The sequence below is a fragment of the Berghia stephanieae genome, chromosome 13 (genome assembly GCF_034508935.2).
Source record: "Berghia stephanieae isolate SIO BIC M18660-M18661 chromosome 13, UCSD_Bste_1.3, whole genome shotgun sequence".
In the NCBI taxonomy this organism is placed as follows: Eukaryota; Metazoa; Mollusca; class Gastropoda; order Nudibranchia; family Aeolidiidae; genus Berghia; species Berghia stephanieae.
Window position 1 is genome coordinate 6,214,961 of NC_088372.1, and position 15,320 is coordinate 6,230,280.

The 15,320-nt window shown below is 34.2% G+C and overlaps 1 protein-coding gene across 1 annotated transcript in view; it reads left to right on the plus strand.

Annotated features, from left to right (window-relative positions):
* LOC144958989 (uncharacterized) overlaps window positions 1-15,320 on the plus strand; it is a 589,046-nt gene that overhangs the window by 299,147 nt on the left and 274,579 nt on the right. Inside the window, exons 125-139 of the mRNA XM_078891292.1 lie at window positions 156-270; window positions 617-804; window positions 2,101-2,215; window positions 3,290-3,462; window positions 4,387-4,498; window positions 4,981-5,210; window positions 7,426-7,711; window positions 8,142-8,313; window positions 8,622-8,819; window positions 9,943-10,201; window positions 11,440-11,709; window positions 12,048-12,320; window positions 13,640-13,866; window positions 14,251-14,394; window positions 15,134-15,302. Coding sequence (XP_078747418.1) covers window positions 156-270; window positions 617-804; window positions 2,101-2,215; window positions 3,290-3,462; window positions 4,387-4,498; window positions 4,981-5,210; window positions 7,426-7,711; window positions 8,142-8,313; window positions 8,622-8,819; window positions 9,943-10,201; window positions 11,440-11,709; window positions 12,048-12,320; window positions 13,640-13,866; window positions 14,251-14,394; window positions 15,134-15,302 — 2,931 coding nt within the window. The remainder of the gene's footprint in view (window positions 1-155; window positions 271-616; window positions 805-2,100; window positions 2,216-3,289; window positions 3,463-4,386; window positions 4,499-4,980; window positions 5,211-7,425; window positions 7,712-8,141; window positions 8,314-8,621; window positions 8,820-9,942; window positions 10,202-11,439; window positions 11,710-12,047; window positions 12,321-13,639; window positions 13,867-14,250; window positions 14,395-15,133; window positions 15,303-15,320) is intronic.

Below are 15,320 nucleotides of genomic sequence, written 5' to 3' on the forward strand. Positions count from 1 at the left end.
AGAAGTTCATACTGGACCAAACAATAAAATTGACAGGGATATCTTTTTCAGTCAATAATTTTGTCATCTTTTAAAGGCGAGCTAAAGAAATACGTTTGCCATATTTACTTCCAAAATAAATTAATCATACGCGTTCTTCAACATGTCACACGCAGGCAAAGCTGATGCCCCAGAAATTACCAGACCATTGGCCAAGAGAGAAGTACGTGAGGGCAGACCTGTTAAGTTTGAATGTGCTGTCAAAGGAATACCACAACCTGAAGTCTCTTGGTAAGCTTGTGGGTGAAAAAAAAAAAAAAAGCAAAGGGAACTTTTGAAAATTGATAAAATGAATGTAAAATTATTTCTTTTAATCTTAAAGCATTTTTAAAAATGTATCACTCTCCTTCTTTTAAAAATTTCCAAAAAATATTAAAATAGTGAAAAAAGAGAAATATATAGTGATAATTGGAGAAAAAAACAACCGATGTGACATGATTAAAAAATTTCTCAGAGCTACATTTTAGAAGTGGGCATTCATAATGCATATTATAAAAAAAATATTTTATAGTGATATTCAAGATCTTTGCCCCTATCTAAATTTTTTCTCTGAATTTTTCTTATTTTTCTTTCTTAGGTTTTTGAATGAACAACCTATTGAGCCTGGTGTGAGGTTCCATGTGGACCATCGCAAAGGATTTGGCGATGATGTCAACCATAGCCTTAGCATTGATTCTGCTCAGATAGAAGATTCTGGAACAGTGAAAGCTTATGCAGAAAATAAAGCAGGTCATGCATCCACAGAAGCGAGACTTGATGTTGAAGGTTTGTTTGAAAAGCTGTGCTTCTTTTTAGATTTCAATGTTGAAGACTGGTTTAGAATAAATAGATAATAAATAAAAATTAAATTCCCTTTATTCATCCCCAAGGGGAAATTATTTGTCTTTAGGGTCTATTCCAGGGGAAGACTGGAATAACCTAGGCTTCAGACGCAGTGCAGTGCTGCAAAGTGAGCGAGGGCGAGGTGACTTGCTCAAGGCCACACAACGAGGCTGGTAGTCGAACTTGGTATCTTTTGGGTACAAAGCAAAGACCGTATCGCTGAGCCATGCTGTCCCTGGTGTCATGAAATGTCATGAGCATACTGCAAGTGATTTTTGAATTTCATATAAAAGGAATTTGCCTCGAATATTCCTTACTTTTGCTTTGGGAGTGGATCATGCAATCACAATCGATTCTTGAAGAATGAAGTTTTTTTTTAACAAGAATTATAAAGTACTTTATCAGTTTTATTCATATTATATTGGGCTTCCCATCCACATGGAAGAGGCGAGGTATTGCAGAATTATAGTTGACACTACTCTGCCTCTGGGTCTTCAATATAAAGGTCATGCCATACATAAAATGGATATAAATAGTCGATTGTTTTCTTCCATTTATTCCTTTTTTTGTCATTTGTGAAATTATTATTTATGAGGCACATGAGAGTCTTCATATCACTTTTTCATTCTAGCAGATGGGATATATAATAAAAAGATAATCATAATCCTTAGAATAATCATAAAAAATCTGTTAAAATTTCAACATCTGTAGTTTTAATTCTTTTCATTTTGACAAAACTTTTAAATCTGAAAGAGGCATCTAAACAAATAAAAACTTGAGCAATATGCACTAAACATATCAAAGTGCTTTACACTACAACATTTAACAGTCCTATCAACAATATTTAAATTAATGTAAACATACATTTAGCGTTATAGAATCTTACCTTAATTTGTCTCGACATGTTTACCCTGAAAATTTTCATTTTAAATTATAATAATAATAATAATAATAATAATAATAATGATAATAATAATATATGTTTTTTATATAGCGCCTTACCTCGTATATCAACAGTCTCAAAGCGCTTAACAGTAATGTGGCAACTTTCACTCAATCATCCAACTACTCAAACATGCAATATGAAACAAAGCAATATAATTCTGCAGTGTTACATATTAAAAAGAAATGTTTTAAGATGTTTTTTTTTAAAGAATTAAAGAAATTAAACCCTCAACAGATGATATTATATGTAGGATTGTAATGTAAACTTACCTTTATATTCTTGATCGTTAACAGAGAAGAAAGAAGCTCCGAAGTTTATCAAGAAACTTGATACTGTTGAGACTATTGAGAACAGCCCTGCCATCTTTGAGGTTGTTGTTAGTGGTAAACCCAAGCCGCATATTACATGGTAAGCTTTGATAGCCATGATTTATGTCTTTTTTTTTTTTTTTTAACCTCGGGAATGGGAGACACCCAATGTTTGTCATTGCTTTGCCAATTTAGAATTATCTCCGTCTTTTAAATACGACAATAAACAGGTATAGGTATATTGACCTTAAAAAGATAAAAAAAATAATAATAATTAAAAAAAAAAAGAAAACAAAAAAAACCCCCATAAATTAAAAAGTCATATAAATAAATCAGTAAATATATAGATAAATAAATAAATAAACATATGTTTTAAAATGAAACAGGAAATGACTTGATTTTATATGACTTAATAACCCTGTACACTCTAAGATAGTAATCATTGCTATCTACATATTCGCTGCCTCTGATTACGGGTCATCGCGTGGGTCATAAAACTCCTCATTGATAATATGCTTTATGTATTTTGATTTACCCCCTCAACTCTCAATCAAATCATTTCTAGTGGTAAGGAATGATTCAGGTGCTGACAAGCACTTGGCTAAAGGCATTGACCAATATTGTGGCAATGTCAATGCCAGAAAAAGGGAAAAAAGGCACTAGATAGTAACTTGTATAGCATGAGGTGGAGATTTGGTTCCATTTTAAATACTGTGAGAAAATATAAAGCATTTCATAGTAAAAATGGATTGGTATATATTATTGTATATATATTTTAAAATTCACTTAATTTAAAAAAAAAAATTATCAGTATAAATCTGTACAAAGTACTACTAATAGTTGATCTGTTTCTATTGATTTCATGAGGTTTTTGATTTAGATTAGAAGATATTTCTATTAATATATTTGATTGTTGAAAGGACATAGATAACACATCATAATGGTACATGATATTTTAAGTGGCCCTGTGAATTAGAATTAGATTGGATGTCTTCTTCTTCATCTTGTGGAAACCTCCAATATTGTCGAGGATCACTCCACAGTTTGTAGGTGTTACATTTTAAACTTGTTAAAACACTGCACATACTACTAATAAAAAATACATGGATTAATGATTAATGTGACGGCGTTCTCTATAGAAAATAAATAATTAAATTGAATTTTCTGTTTTCAGGATCAAAGGAGATGATGAACTGAAGGCTTCTGATAATGTAATCATGACAACTGAAGACCAAACATATACTCTGACTTTAAGCAAAGTTTCTAAGGATGATACAGGCATCATCACAGCCAGGGCACATAACCCAGCTGGACAAGTGTCTTGTAATGCCAGGCTTAAGATTACACGTAAGAATAAAAATTTTCAATATCATGGGGGATAATATTTGTGACCCATCGTCTCAAAACGGTATTATGTCAGAACAAACCAAATGCTTAAAAGCTGAATTTAATGTTAAAATAGTCAAAAATATAAATTGTTGGCATTCGCACCCTAAAATATGATATCCATTCTCCTCAATAAAACGTACAAACTCAACACAAGTCTGATATTTCTGGCTATAAATTCAATTTTCAACATCTTAACCATCCCGACTTAATACCGTTTTGAGGCGAAGGGTCACATTTAAAGTGTTCTATTCATCCTATGTAATCAAGGCAGATATTGCTCCAAGATCTTATGTAATGATAAGATTTTATCAAAACACATGCATTGTGTGTCAATGCTCATCTTACTTACTTACTTATCCAAACCATTGACCACCTGAGCTCTAGCCCTTCGGTCTATCAATGCTCATCACATTTGTATAGAATGAAAATTATATATCCTTCTGCTAAACTCAACAATTGTTTCAGAACAGTTTTGAAAAGTAAATATAAAATGGCCTTTAAGACTACTTCACATACCATCTTAAGCTTTTAAGAGATTGCTATGTAATTGATACAGTTCTGCCTTGTTATTTTGTTTCATATACTCTTTTAACTCACTCAATCCTAGAGATTTTTGCTACTTTTCAAAATTGGAAAAAAAATGGCTTAAAAATTGGCATGTAGTCTATATAGATAGTTATATTCAACTACCATTAACATGTAAAAACCAAAAATAATATTAGCTTTGATACTACGCCAATAAATTGTCTCAGAAAAATGTAATAAATAGGACTGGGGTAGAAGTAACCAGGGTAAACTACGGATATAGTCAGTTTTAGGGTTGAGTGAGTTAAAAAAATGATTCTGTTTTATGAAATATTTTCATGTTTCTCATATTTGCAGCGGCCAAGAAGCCAACATTTGTGAAACAGATTCAAGACACACTTACACCAGAACACGGACAACCCGTATTTGACTGTAAGGTAGCTGGAGTGCCCATGCCTGAAGTGACCTGGTGAGTGTCAGAATTAGAGAATGTCACAGAATGAAACTACTATGCTGTGGTCTGCCGTCTTAAGGAAAAAGGCCATATGTTTACTTATAATAAGATAATAAATACTTTTTTTTTGTTTTTTTTTGTGTTATTTTAAATATTTTTTTTTTTTTTTTTTTTCCGATGACTACTATGTTACTATTGTGCATCTGTGTAAGTGTGTCTATGTCAATATTGTATTGTTATAAATGTGTAACCAAATGACAAATTGCCACTTTTTTGAGGACAATAAAGATATATTATTATTATTATTACATACAGTCTTTTTCCTTAATACAGCAGTGGTGTATAAGTACAGACTTGCACTCACAAAATGTGTATAAAGTCTCAAGTTCGAGTTGATGATTAGATATGTTGATGTTAAATCCTAAATGAGATTGATATCACCAAAAATTAGTTCCAGTAAAAAGAGCAGTAATAAAATCAACTCCAATATTTTTCAGGTATCTTAACGATCAAGAAGTTGAGCCCAATGAAACAGTAACTTTAGAGTCCAACCCCAAGACTGGAGTGAACACATACGCCATCCAGGATGCAACCCTCGACTACAATGGCACAGTAAAGGCTGTTGCAAAGAATCCTGCTGGGGAGGCTGAATCGACTGCCAAACTGGAGGTTCGAGGCAGAGCTCCCAAATTTGTTGAAGTGCCTGTGAAATGCACTGTCCTTGAAGGTAAGACAATTATTTTAGAAAACGGTAGGGGCTGCCTGAAGCTGGTTATTGTGAATATGACTTACTGACTTAGATGCCTTTCGCGTCTCGACCGAAAGACCGGGTCGCCTTGGCTGTTTCCAGTATTTCCTGTGTGAGGTGTCTCCAATATTGCCGGTCCTCTGCTAGGGTTCTCAGATTTTCAAGGTCCCCTGCCGTTATGAGACTAATGCTTTGTCCAAGTGTTGTGAGGTTTTTGTTTAGGATCACAGGGAGTGTTGTGATCGGTCTTCCTCTGAAAAGGTTCCCGTGTTTTTGGAAGTATCCCGACATGGCTTGGTTAGCTGGTATGTTTTTGTCCCTGCGTAGTATGTGACCGAAAAGTTGCCATCGTTGTTGTAAAATGTCAAGGGAGATTGGTCTTTCTTTTGTGATCTTATAGAGTGATTCATTTGAGATCTTTTTTGGGTATTTGATGTCCAGTACCCTTCTTAGCTGTGTGCGATGGAAGGCATCCAGATGTTCTTCTTCGGATTTTGTCAACGCCCAAGTGCCGCAGTTATACAGAAGTACCGGTTTTACAAGAGCACGGTACAGTTTCAGTTTGGTTTTTCTCTTTATTTTGTCACCTCTAATCCATACATTGGTGAGTTTACTGAGTGCGGCGTTTGATAGCTGTTTTCTTCTTTGTACATCCTTGGTGTCTCCAATTAGTGAGCCGACTTTCTTTGTTCTTTTCCATTCCTCTTTGTTCCTCGATATTGTTGTAAATTCGGTTTTATTGAATATATACTAACGAAAGAGTGAAAATGGAGAGGCTTCATATGGGAACAAAACAGACAATGGACGTTATGGGTCCTTATTTTATTCTTATTCGTTATTTTAGGAACTTTAATAATGAATTGAAAAATTGTTGTGCTCCACCTTTCTTTTTTTTTTTTTTTTTTCTTTTTCTTTGTTTTAGTTTGCTTTTATAAGTTTATAAGTACTTATAATTAAGGTCAAATCAATACTTCCCTTTTTCAGAAAAAAACATAAACAAAACAATACACAGATGTAGGGTAACATAACAATGATAATAAGCCTTTGGAAAGTCATAAAAATAATTAAAGATAATTGAAAACTTTATGTGTTGATTTTATTTCCTTTTCAAATTGAAACTCATCTTATGCCTTCTATATACATTCAGAATTTCTGAGATTATAACATTTGACATGTAGAACTTGTGTGACTTTGTTATTTTAGTGTACGACACTTGCCTTCGCACCTGTAGGTCCCTGGTTCTCGTCCAGCTCTAGGGGGAACTAAGAGTTGAGTCCTTGGAGACAGCTCTTTACTCACATTCTCACACCATATTCGGGTATAAAATTGTACCTGGCCAATAACAGAATTGTCTCGTTCTATATTATGGTTCAGCTTTTCGCAAAAGATCTTGTAAAGTGCTTTGAGCAAATTTATTGATTATTTCACTGTAAACTTGTAAACTTGAAATTTTATATAGTGCAATATCCAATAAACATGTGCAAAGCACTTTACAAAGGGTCCCTGACCAACAACGCATCACATGTAGAACAAGACATGACAATTGTTATGTGATACTACATTTTCTTCGACAAGACTACACTGTTGACAGCCAAGTATTCATTTTACTCCTGAGTACACTGTATAATAGCTCAATTTAAGAAAAAGGTGTTTTGTAAAAACTCCCTCTGAGATTCATAAGACCATTTCATTTTAATACATTATTTATTTTTTTTTTTTTCTTCTTTCAAATTTATTGAATATTTCACTGCTCAATTAAAAACAAAAACGATGCTTTTTAAAAACTCCCTTTGACATACAAAAGACCATTTCATTTTAAAACGTCATTTTATTATTTTTTTGAAATTTCTTCTTTCAATTTTATTGAATATTTTACTGCATAATAGCTCAATTTAAAATAAAAAAACATGTTTTTTAACAACTCCTTTTGACACATAAAAGATAATAATAATAATAATAATAATAATAATAATAATACACATTCATACAGTGCTCATTCTCGTGTAAAACACAAGCTCTGGGCATTTTACAATATAAATTATCAATTTTTGAGTGAGAAAAAAAAATGCAATGAATTCATAGCCAAATCAAGGATTCATAGCGTCAACAAAAGCAAATACAGTAAAGATGTGTTTTGAGAGACCTGAAAATGTCATTTTATTATTTTAAAAAAAAATTTCTGTCACACGTTTAGGCCATACAGCAGAGTTCCGTTGTGTAGTTGATGGTGAACCCCAGCCCACAATTCAATGGTCTAAGGGCAAGTGGATGAAATTGACACCTAGCAACAGGAATACTCTCACAGGAGACGAAACTCAGGGTGAGCACATCCTGCAAATCAAGGACATCAAGAACAAAGATGCTGGAACTTACACTGTGACAGCCACTAATGAACACGGAACAGAACAAGTACCAGCAACGTTGATGGTAACAGACAAAATGGAAGATGTCCAGGACTGGAAATCACAGCTCAAACACAGGTAAGAAAGGTCTAATGTACAAGCATTATACACAAAATTAGGATTCGTAACATAATTTACGGGGTTGACCATTTTCCATGTTCAGATAGGGGTCGGTTGAAGTGTTTGTTTTAAAAGTTCAGTTAATTTTTTTCCCCTAAATCAACAACCTGCATTTAGATATATCTTCATAATAGTTAAGGCTTAGTGATCAGAATTTGAAAACTTTCTAAAGAAAGATAATGAATGAAAATTGGAAAGACTTGAAACCGATTTTTGCCATATTAAACTGTAGTAGATATCATTATTTTTCTTCATTCATTCGCTTAAAATACATTTTTGTGTTTCTCTTTGATGGTTATACAATTCACAAAATGTGTTGCTTTCAAAATGCAATTTTCAAATTATTGGCTATATGCTTTAAAATTTTCATACCATTGACAATCTTCAGGGAGGTTGTTGCCCCTGCTGCAGCTGATGAAGATGCACCTTGGCAAGTACACTTGAAACATGTTGAAGTGGAAGAGCAAAAGTCTCCGTCACCAGAAGAGCAACCCAGACCACCAACACCTGAGATTGACAGACTGCAATACCATCCTATGCCAAAGCGGGAGAGACCTGAGGTAGGATTATATTTCAAAAAGGTTTTGTGATATTTTGTGGTGGTTATCACTACTTTATTATTATAATTGTTGTTATTGTTTTTGTTGTTAAAATTATTGTTATTATTATTGTTATTATTATTATTATTATTATTATTATTATTATTATTATTATTATATTTATTATTATTATTTTTTATTATTATTATTATTTATTATTATTATTATTATTATCATTGTTAATTTTTTTAGCATTTTCTTTTGTTTCAATTGCTTAAAAATTGCTATTTTTATGAACATTAAAAAAATGTTTTGATTTTCTTATTCAGCTGGAAGAGGCGGAGATACCCGACTTTGAAATGGCACCCAGAGAGAAAGAAGACTTGGAAACCTTCCAGCAAGTTACTGTGCCCTTGGCATCTTCTGCACCTCAAGATGAGGAGGACAGCATTGGATATGTCCGACCTGTCAAGAGCAAAGAAATAGAGGAAGCAGAGGAACAGACTCTTGTTATTCCAAAGGCAAAGGTATTTACCTACCTCTTTATTTTACTATGCCAGTCTAGTGACCTACAGGACTTTAGTCCTTTGATCTTTCACCATGTAGAAAATAACCCTGTTTTAAAAAATAAATTTAATCTGGATTGTATTTTTTACATTTAAATTTGTATTAGACTCTAGAAGGCAAGAATATATACTCTTAGCAGTCTGATAATATCAGGACATCATCATCATCATCATCATTGCCTTTTTCACCCTGGGTCAGGGTATAGGCCACAGACAAACAGTTTCCATCCTTCTCTATCCTGAGCTAACTTTTTAATCTCATTCCAGGTCTTACCACTTCTCTGTATATCAGCTTCTTTAATTCTTCTCCATGTTCCTCGTGGCCTTCCCCTTAATCTTCTGGCCTGAGGGTTCCAGTCCAATATTTTCTTTGTTATAGTGGAGTCGTTCTTTCTAAGCGTGTGTCAATCCACCTCCATCGTCTTCTTCCTATTTCCTCTCCCACTGGTTTCTGCTGTGTTCTTTTATCCAGTGGGTTTCACTTACTCCAAGAATATGCAGCCTGTATCTTCTCATCTCAGTCACAACTTGAGAGCTTTTTCCTGCTTCATACATGGTGCGAACGTTCCACGACGCAATTTGAAGCTGCTTGTTTGGCAAAGACGTCATCGGGTCAGCAGAGTCCTTTCGGCTTTGTCTTACATTTGACTGTTAATATAACAGCTTTTTTGGTGTGGATGGTAACTTGTTAGTTACTCACGGATGAGTAAAGTCCATGAAAAAAAAATCAAAAAAAAATCAGGACAATCTGGATGAAAAGGGACAAAAAATGGTCTATTTTTATTAATGGGAAGGACCTTTGCATGTCCCAGAATTATGATTTTTGACCAGCAAATTAAAACGGGGATCAGACAAGTATAGAGTATTTAAATTAATGTAAGCTTTAATAATTAGCGGTCTCAGTTTAGGTTACATTTCATAATTGTCCAACTTTACTGCTGTTTTGGGTCATGAAAGTAGCATGTCCTATGGTGTCCTGTTTTAGCTCTTTGAAAAGTTGACCGCTATGTAATACTTGCTTTCCTATTCATAGTTTGAATTTGAATGGAAGATTATTTCTTTTTCTTTTTTTTCTTCTCTATAGTGGGAATGGATACGACCATTGCAAGACATGGCAGTGAAAGAGAAAGAGGCTGCCAAATTCGAATGTCAATTCTCTGTTCCTAATGTCCATGTGAACTGGAAGGTTCAGGGAGAGGATGTGGAGGCATCACCCAAGTATCTCATGGAGTCGGTGGCTGACACATACACCTTGCAGATTAGCAAGTGTCGTCCCAAGGATGCCGGTAGCGTGTCTTGTACTTACTCAGATATCACGACTGAGGCAAATCTCGTTGTACAACGTAAGTTATTTTAGTCTCAATGATATACTATTTGTGTGGTTTTGTGCCTCTAATGGTATAACACTTGCTTTAGACTGGAAGGTCCAGGGCTTGAGTCCCACTCTGAATGGCGCATAGTTGAGTCCTTGGAAAAGTCTCTTAGTCACACATTCTTACAATAATCAGGTTTAAAATGAGTACCTGGTTCTATGGTGAGGCTGAGGACCTAAAGCGGACCACAGACTTCATAGCAGATATCGGACTGCAGCCATAGATGTCCATCAGAGGAACGAAGAAGAAGAAGAAGAAGAGTACCTGGTGTTAGCAGCATTGTCTCTGTCTGCTTACTTATTATATATGATTTGTAAACATTTGAGTGTATTCCTCTTAGTGGGGACCTGTGCTTGTGTCTGGATGAGACCTTTAGGTGATCTCAAATTAGGGTTTGAGTGAGTTTATAGTGCCTATAGAGTACAAATTGAATTATCTCTTTTGAATTTCATTAATCACATGAGAAAGAAAATATGCCTTTGTGTTTACAAATTTTGTTTGAATCAATAGGTCTTTGGCTAATATACTTTTTATGCTTGAAGTGCTTCAGTAAAACACACATAGCTGACTTTGTGACAAGAGGCTTGAAATATTCTTTCAATAAGCTTTTTCAGAAATGTTAAAATTTAACTTCTTTCCCTGGGTGGGGATCCTTACCTCCCATAGCGGGCAGGGAGGTACATACTGTGTCTTCTATCCCCTTATATCTTATCCAACAAGCTTTCTGTCTTTGTCTTGAAATGAGATTACTTGGTTTTTTCCTGGCCTTCGTCGGAGTCCTGGCTGAGAGGGAAACAGTCAAATGCATAGTTATTGTTTTGGGAGATGATATTTTTTTCCTTGTAAATCATCTCTCTAATATGTATTATTATATTTGTTATTTTTAATGTATAATGTAAGCATTTGAGTGTGTTCCTCTTTGTTGGATTTTGTGCTTGTGTCTGGGTTGAGACTTATAGGTGATCTCAAACTTAGTACATTGGTGGTATGCTCTTGGAATCTACATCTGATCCCTATTTGTTCCCAGTTCCCCTTTATCTTACTTTCTCTTGGGTGCCTTAATTGTAATTCTAGAACTTTTTACCATCCCATTTTTTTCCTTTTTACTGGCGCTGATACTACCTAAATGTGTTGCAAGCGCCGTAAAACCCTTAAAAACATAAACATTTAACTTCTTTCCTCTCTCTCTTTCTCCTCTCCAACAACAGCCGTTCCTGCAGATTTCACCATGACATTGTCAGACACCAACGCTAAAGAGAGCACTGATGCTGTATTCACTTGCTCTATCAATGATGACGAAGCACCAGTGAAATGGTGTATCGACGGGAAACCTATCACCCCATCGGACAAATACACAATTAAAGCAGAAGATGGAGTCAATCACACACTTACCATTCATGACCTCAATCCTTCCGATAACTGTGAAGTCTCTGTCATTATTGGAGATAATTCATCATCAGCTAAGCTCACTGTAGAAGGTAAATTAAAGTCAGAGAGATTTTGCTTCTTTATAGTTGATTTTTTCTTCAATAAAGCATTAATGTGACAATTTATGTACAGAATTATGACGTTTGCAGTTGCTAGAAAAGTAAAAGAATGGAATCAAATCAGCATTTAAACACATTATTTCTAATTGGTAATAATGTTTACATATCATATCAGAGCCAATTAAAAAGAGCTTTACACACTTTTTACTTATATGATCAAATTGCCTTTTTATATTGATTTTAATGATTTAAAAAATATGATGCCCTTGCATGCTGCTCATTTACATCCTGACCAATTTTTACTGAAAGTCCAATCTTTTAAATTTCAGAAATCGAGGCTGACTTTGTGGTTCCACTGAAGGACAAAACAGCTAAAGAGCAATCTACCGTAGAATTTGAATGCACACTTACCATCCCAGTTGCACCTGAGAAGGTAGAATGGTTTATTGATGGCAAGAAAATTGAACCCGATGAAAGACACCAGACTGTGGTTGATGGAACTCATGTCAAACTGATCATTTCGGATGTGAAGACAACTGATGCTGGTGAAGTAACTGTGAAGATTGGTGACAAATCCAGCAAAGCTAAATTCACAGTGGAAGGTAAGAGAGTTAGATATTGATTAGATCTTCTTCTTCTTCGTTCCTCTGATGGGCATCTATGGCTAGAGTCTGATATCTGCTATGAAGTCTGTGGTCCGCTTTAGGTCCTCAGCCTCACCATAGAGCTTTGTGTTGGGTGTTGTAGGGGTGACCCAGTGGTTCGAACGTTGCACGTTGTATAATGGGCAATCCATAAGCACATGTAAAGTGGTTTCATGGTCGGTTCCACATGGGTTGTTCCAATACCTAGCTTTGTAAACATATGTCCTCTTAGATAATATGGAAGTATTTTAAGGTTAGTTTTGTGCCTTTTTTTTTTTTTAACCTGATTTATGTAATTTGTATTTAAGAGCACCCCATTTATCTTAGCCTTTTGTTCAAGAACATACAGATAGTAGTTGTATAGTGAATAAACAGAGGATATAAATAGGTAACTAGAATTAGCCCTCAGGATGGAAATGTTTAAGCAATTTATTGAGAAGAAAAAGAGGATTTATTATAAATGTTATCTTGTGTAGAAAAAGTTGGGCATTAGTTCCTTCCTTGAATTGATGATTTATTATCACCTGATATCGCATCAACTGAAGTCGCTTGTATAGAAATTTACCTCAGATATAATGAATTTCTTTATTTTATTATTTATTATATTAATAATTTTTAAAGCATTTTTTTTCTCTTTAGAATTTGTGTCCATTAAATTAAATAGTATTGTTCACTAGCATTAATGGATTCTAACTTTGCCAACAAATAAATCTTACTGGATAGGGTTCCTGGCCTCCCATAGTGGGCAGGGATGTACTTGTTGTGTTTTCTATCCCCCTGTATCCGTTTTCCAATTGCTTTCTGCCTTTGTCTTGGAATGAGATTACAAATTTTGTCCTGATCCTGATGTATAGTTATAGTTTTGGGAGATGATCTTTTTTTCCCTTGTAAATCATATCTCTTTTATGTAGTGTTATTATTTTATTTTAACAAAATATGATTTGTTAACATTTGAGTGTATTCCTCTTAGTGGAATCTTGTTCTGGTGTCTGGGTGAAACATTTAGGTGATCTCAAACTAAGTACATTGATAGTGTGCTCTTGGAATCTACATCTGTTCCCTATTTGTACAGTTCCCCTTTGTCTTAATTTTTCCTCAAGTCCTTTGAATTATACATCTAGAATGATTTTACTATCCCATTTTCATCCTTTTTACTGGCGCTGATATGACCTAAATGTGTGGCAAGCGCCATAAAACACTTAAAAACAAAAAAAAACAAAAAAAAAACAAATAAATCTTAAATGCATCCCAAAATATTTTGGATTCACCTGTTTCAGAGTTGGAAGTTGAGTTTGTGGTGCCATTAAAAGACCAGTCCGTGAAGGAATTATCTAATGCAGAGTTCACGTGCACCTTGAATATTGATACTGATGAAGTATCCTGGTACTTGGACGAGGACAAACTGTCACCTTCACCCAAGGATGGCATTGACATCAAGAAAGATAAATTACAGCACAGTCTTAGTCTGGAAGAGGTCACAGAGGAAGATACTGGAGTCATTAAGGTATTTTATTTAGCATTAACTTTAGATAGACAAAACTGTGGGTTTTCATGCTTTGTTCATATTAGCAGACCTGCCTACAACTATGAAAAATTTGTGGAAATACGAATTTTTGGCTCTAGGTCCAGAACTGCATGGACGTTTTTGAATCAAGAAATCTTGTTGAAAAGGAGAGTTTGGTTGCTTAGAAACTGTATTTAGGACTTTGGAGCCTTTTTTGATTATGCTGAGGGCAAATAATGGATTTGTAATTGTGACCTTTTCTTTTTTTCCCCTTAGAAACTACGCCATTAATTGTGTCTAATAAGTTTTTTTGCATTCATGAAGCACTCAATTTTAAGATAGTTGATTCAAATTCTATTTCAAACCATATTGTATTATCATCAGGTGTTGGCTAAGGGTAAATCGTCTCAGGCCAAACTAACCGTGGAGCCCTCTGCTACAGATTTTGCCGTGCCTCTCAATGATGTCACTGTCATGGAACAGGCTACTGCTGAAATGGTTTGTGAACTCACCAAGGATGTGGAAAAGGTAAGACACATGCTTTTTTGATTAAAAAAAATGATTTGAACAGTAATAAATATATTATTTATCTGAGCTGTTATGGTATTTTTTTGTGTTGTTTTTCTTTTTTTTTTTTTTTACTGTAAATAAAATAACCTTTTAATTGGGGGGGGGGGGGGGGGGGGGGGGGGAAGAACCAGATGACAAAAAGTCATTGTAACTCAAATACTCAGAATTAGTGAATTAGGAATTGTTTTTTTTTTGTTTTTATATAGTTTAGAAAACTGCATCCATTCTCTCTAATCAAAATTAATTCAACAAAATTTTTTTTAAAAATCCGACTGCAATCTTGGAAGTTTAATTTTCATATACCACTGAGACATTATTTGACTGATGGTTCAACATTTTATAGTCATGATTTGATGAGTTAATTTTGTCTTTTATTTTGTTGGCGTAGTTAGCACAGTCGATTAGATAAGACAATTGTTGAGAAAAAGTACTGATTTTGGAAAAAGATTTATCAATGTTCACAAAACATTTGATTCTACTTCATATTCTGCATAATTGTAAAGAACACAGTATGTGCTATTTGGTTAACACTACATATACTGTTTTTAAAAACAACGGCAGTATGGGAGGTCAATATAAAGACAAATCTTGAAAGTTTAAAATAAATGATCTTAATAACCATAAAATCATTTTCAAACAATTTGAATAATATTTCATTTACTAAAATATTAAATATTTTTTCTGTCCAAATCTGCAGGTTCAATGGTTTATAGATGAGAAAGAAGTCCATGAAGGAGACAGAATCTCTTTCATCAAAGATGACCTCACACACAAACTGGTAATCAAGGACTGTAACATTGATGATGAAGGATTGGTAACAGTGCAAGTTGGAGACAAGAAAACTACTGCATCCCTCTTCGTCCAAGGTGAAAATTTGATTTTAA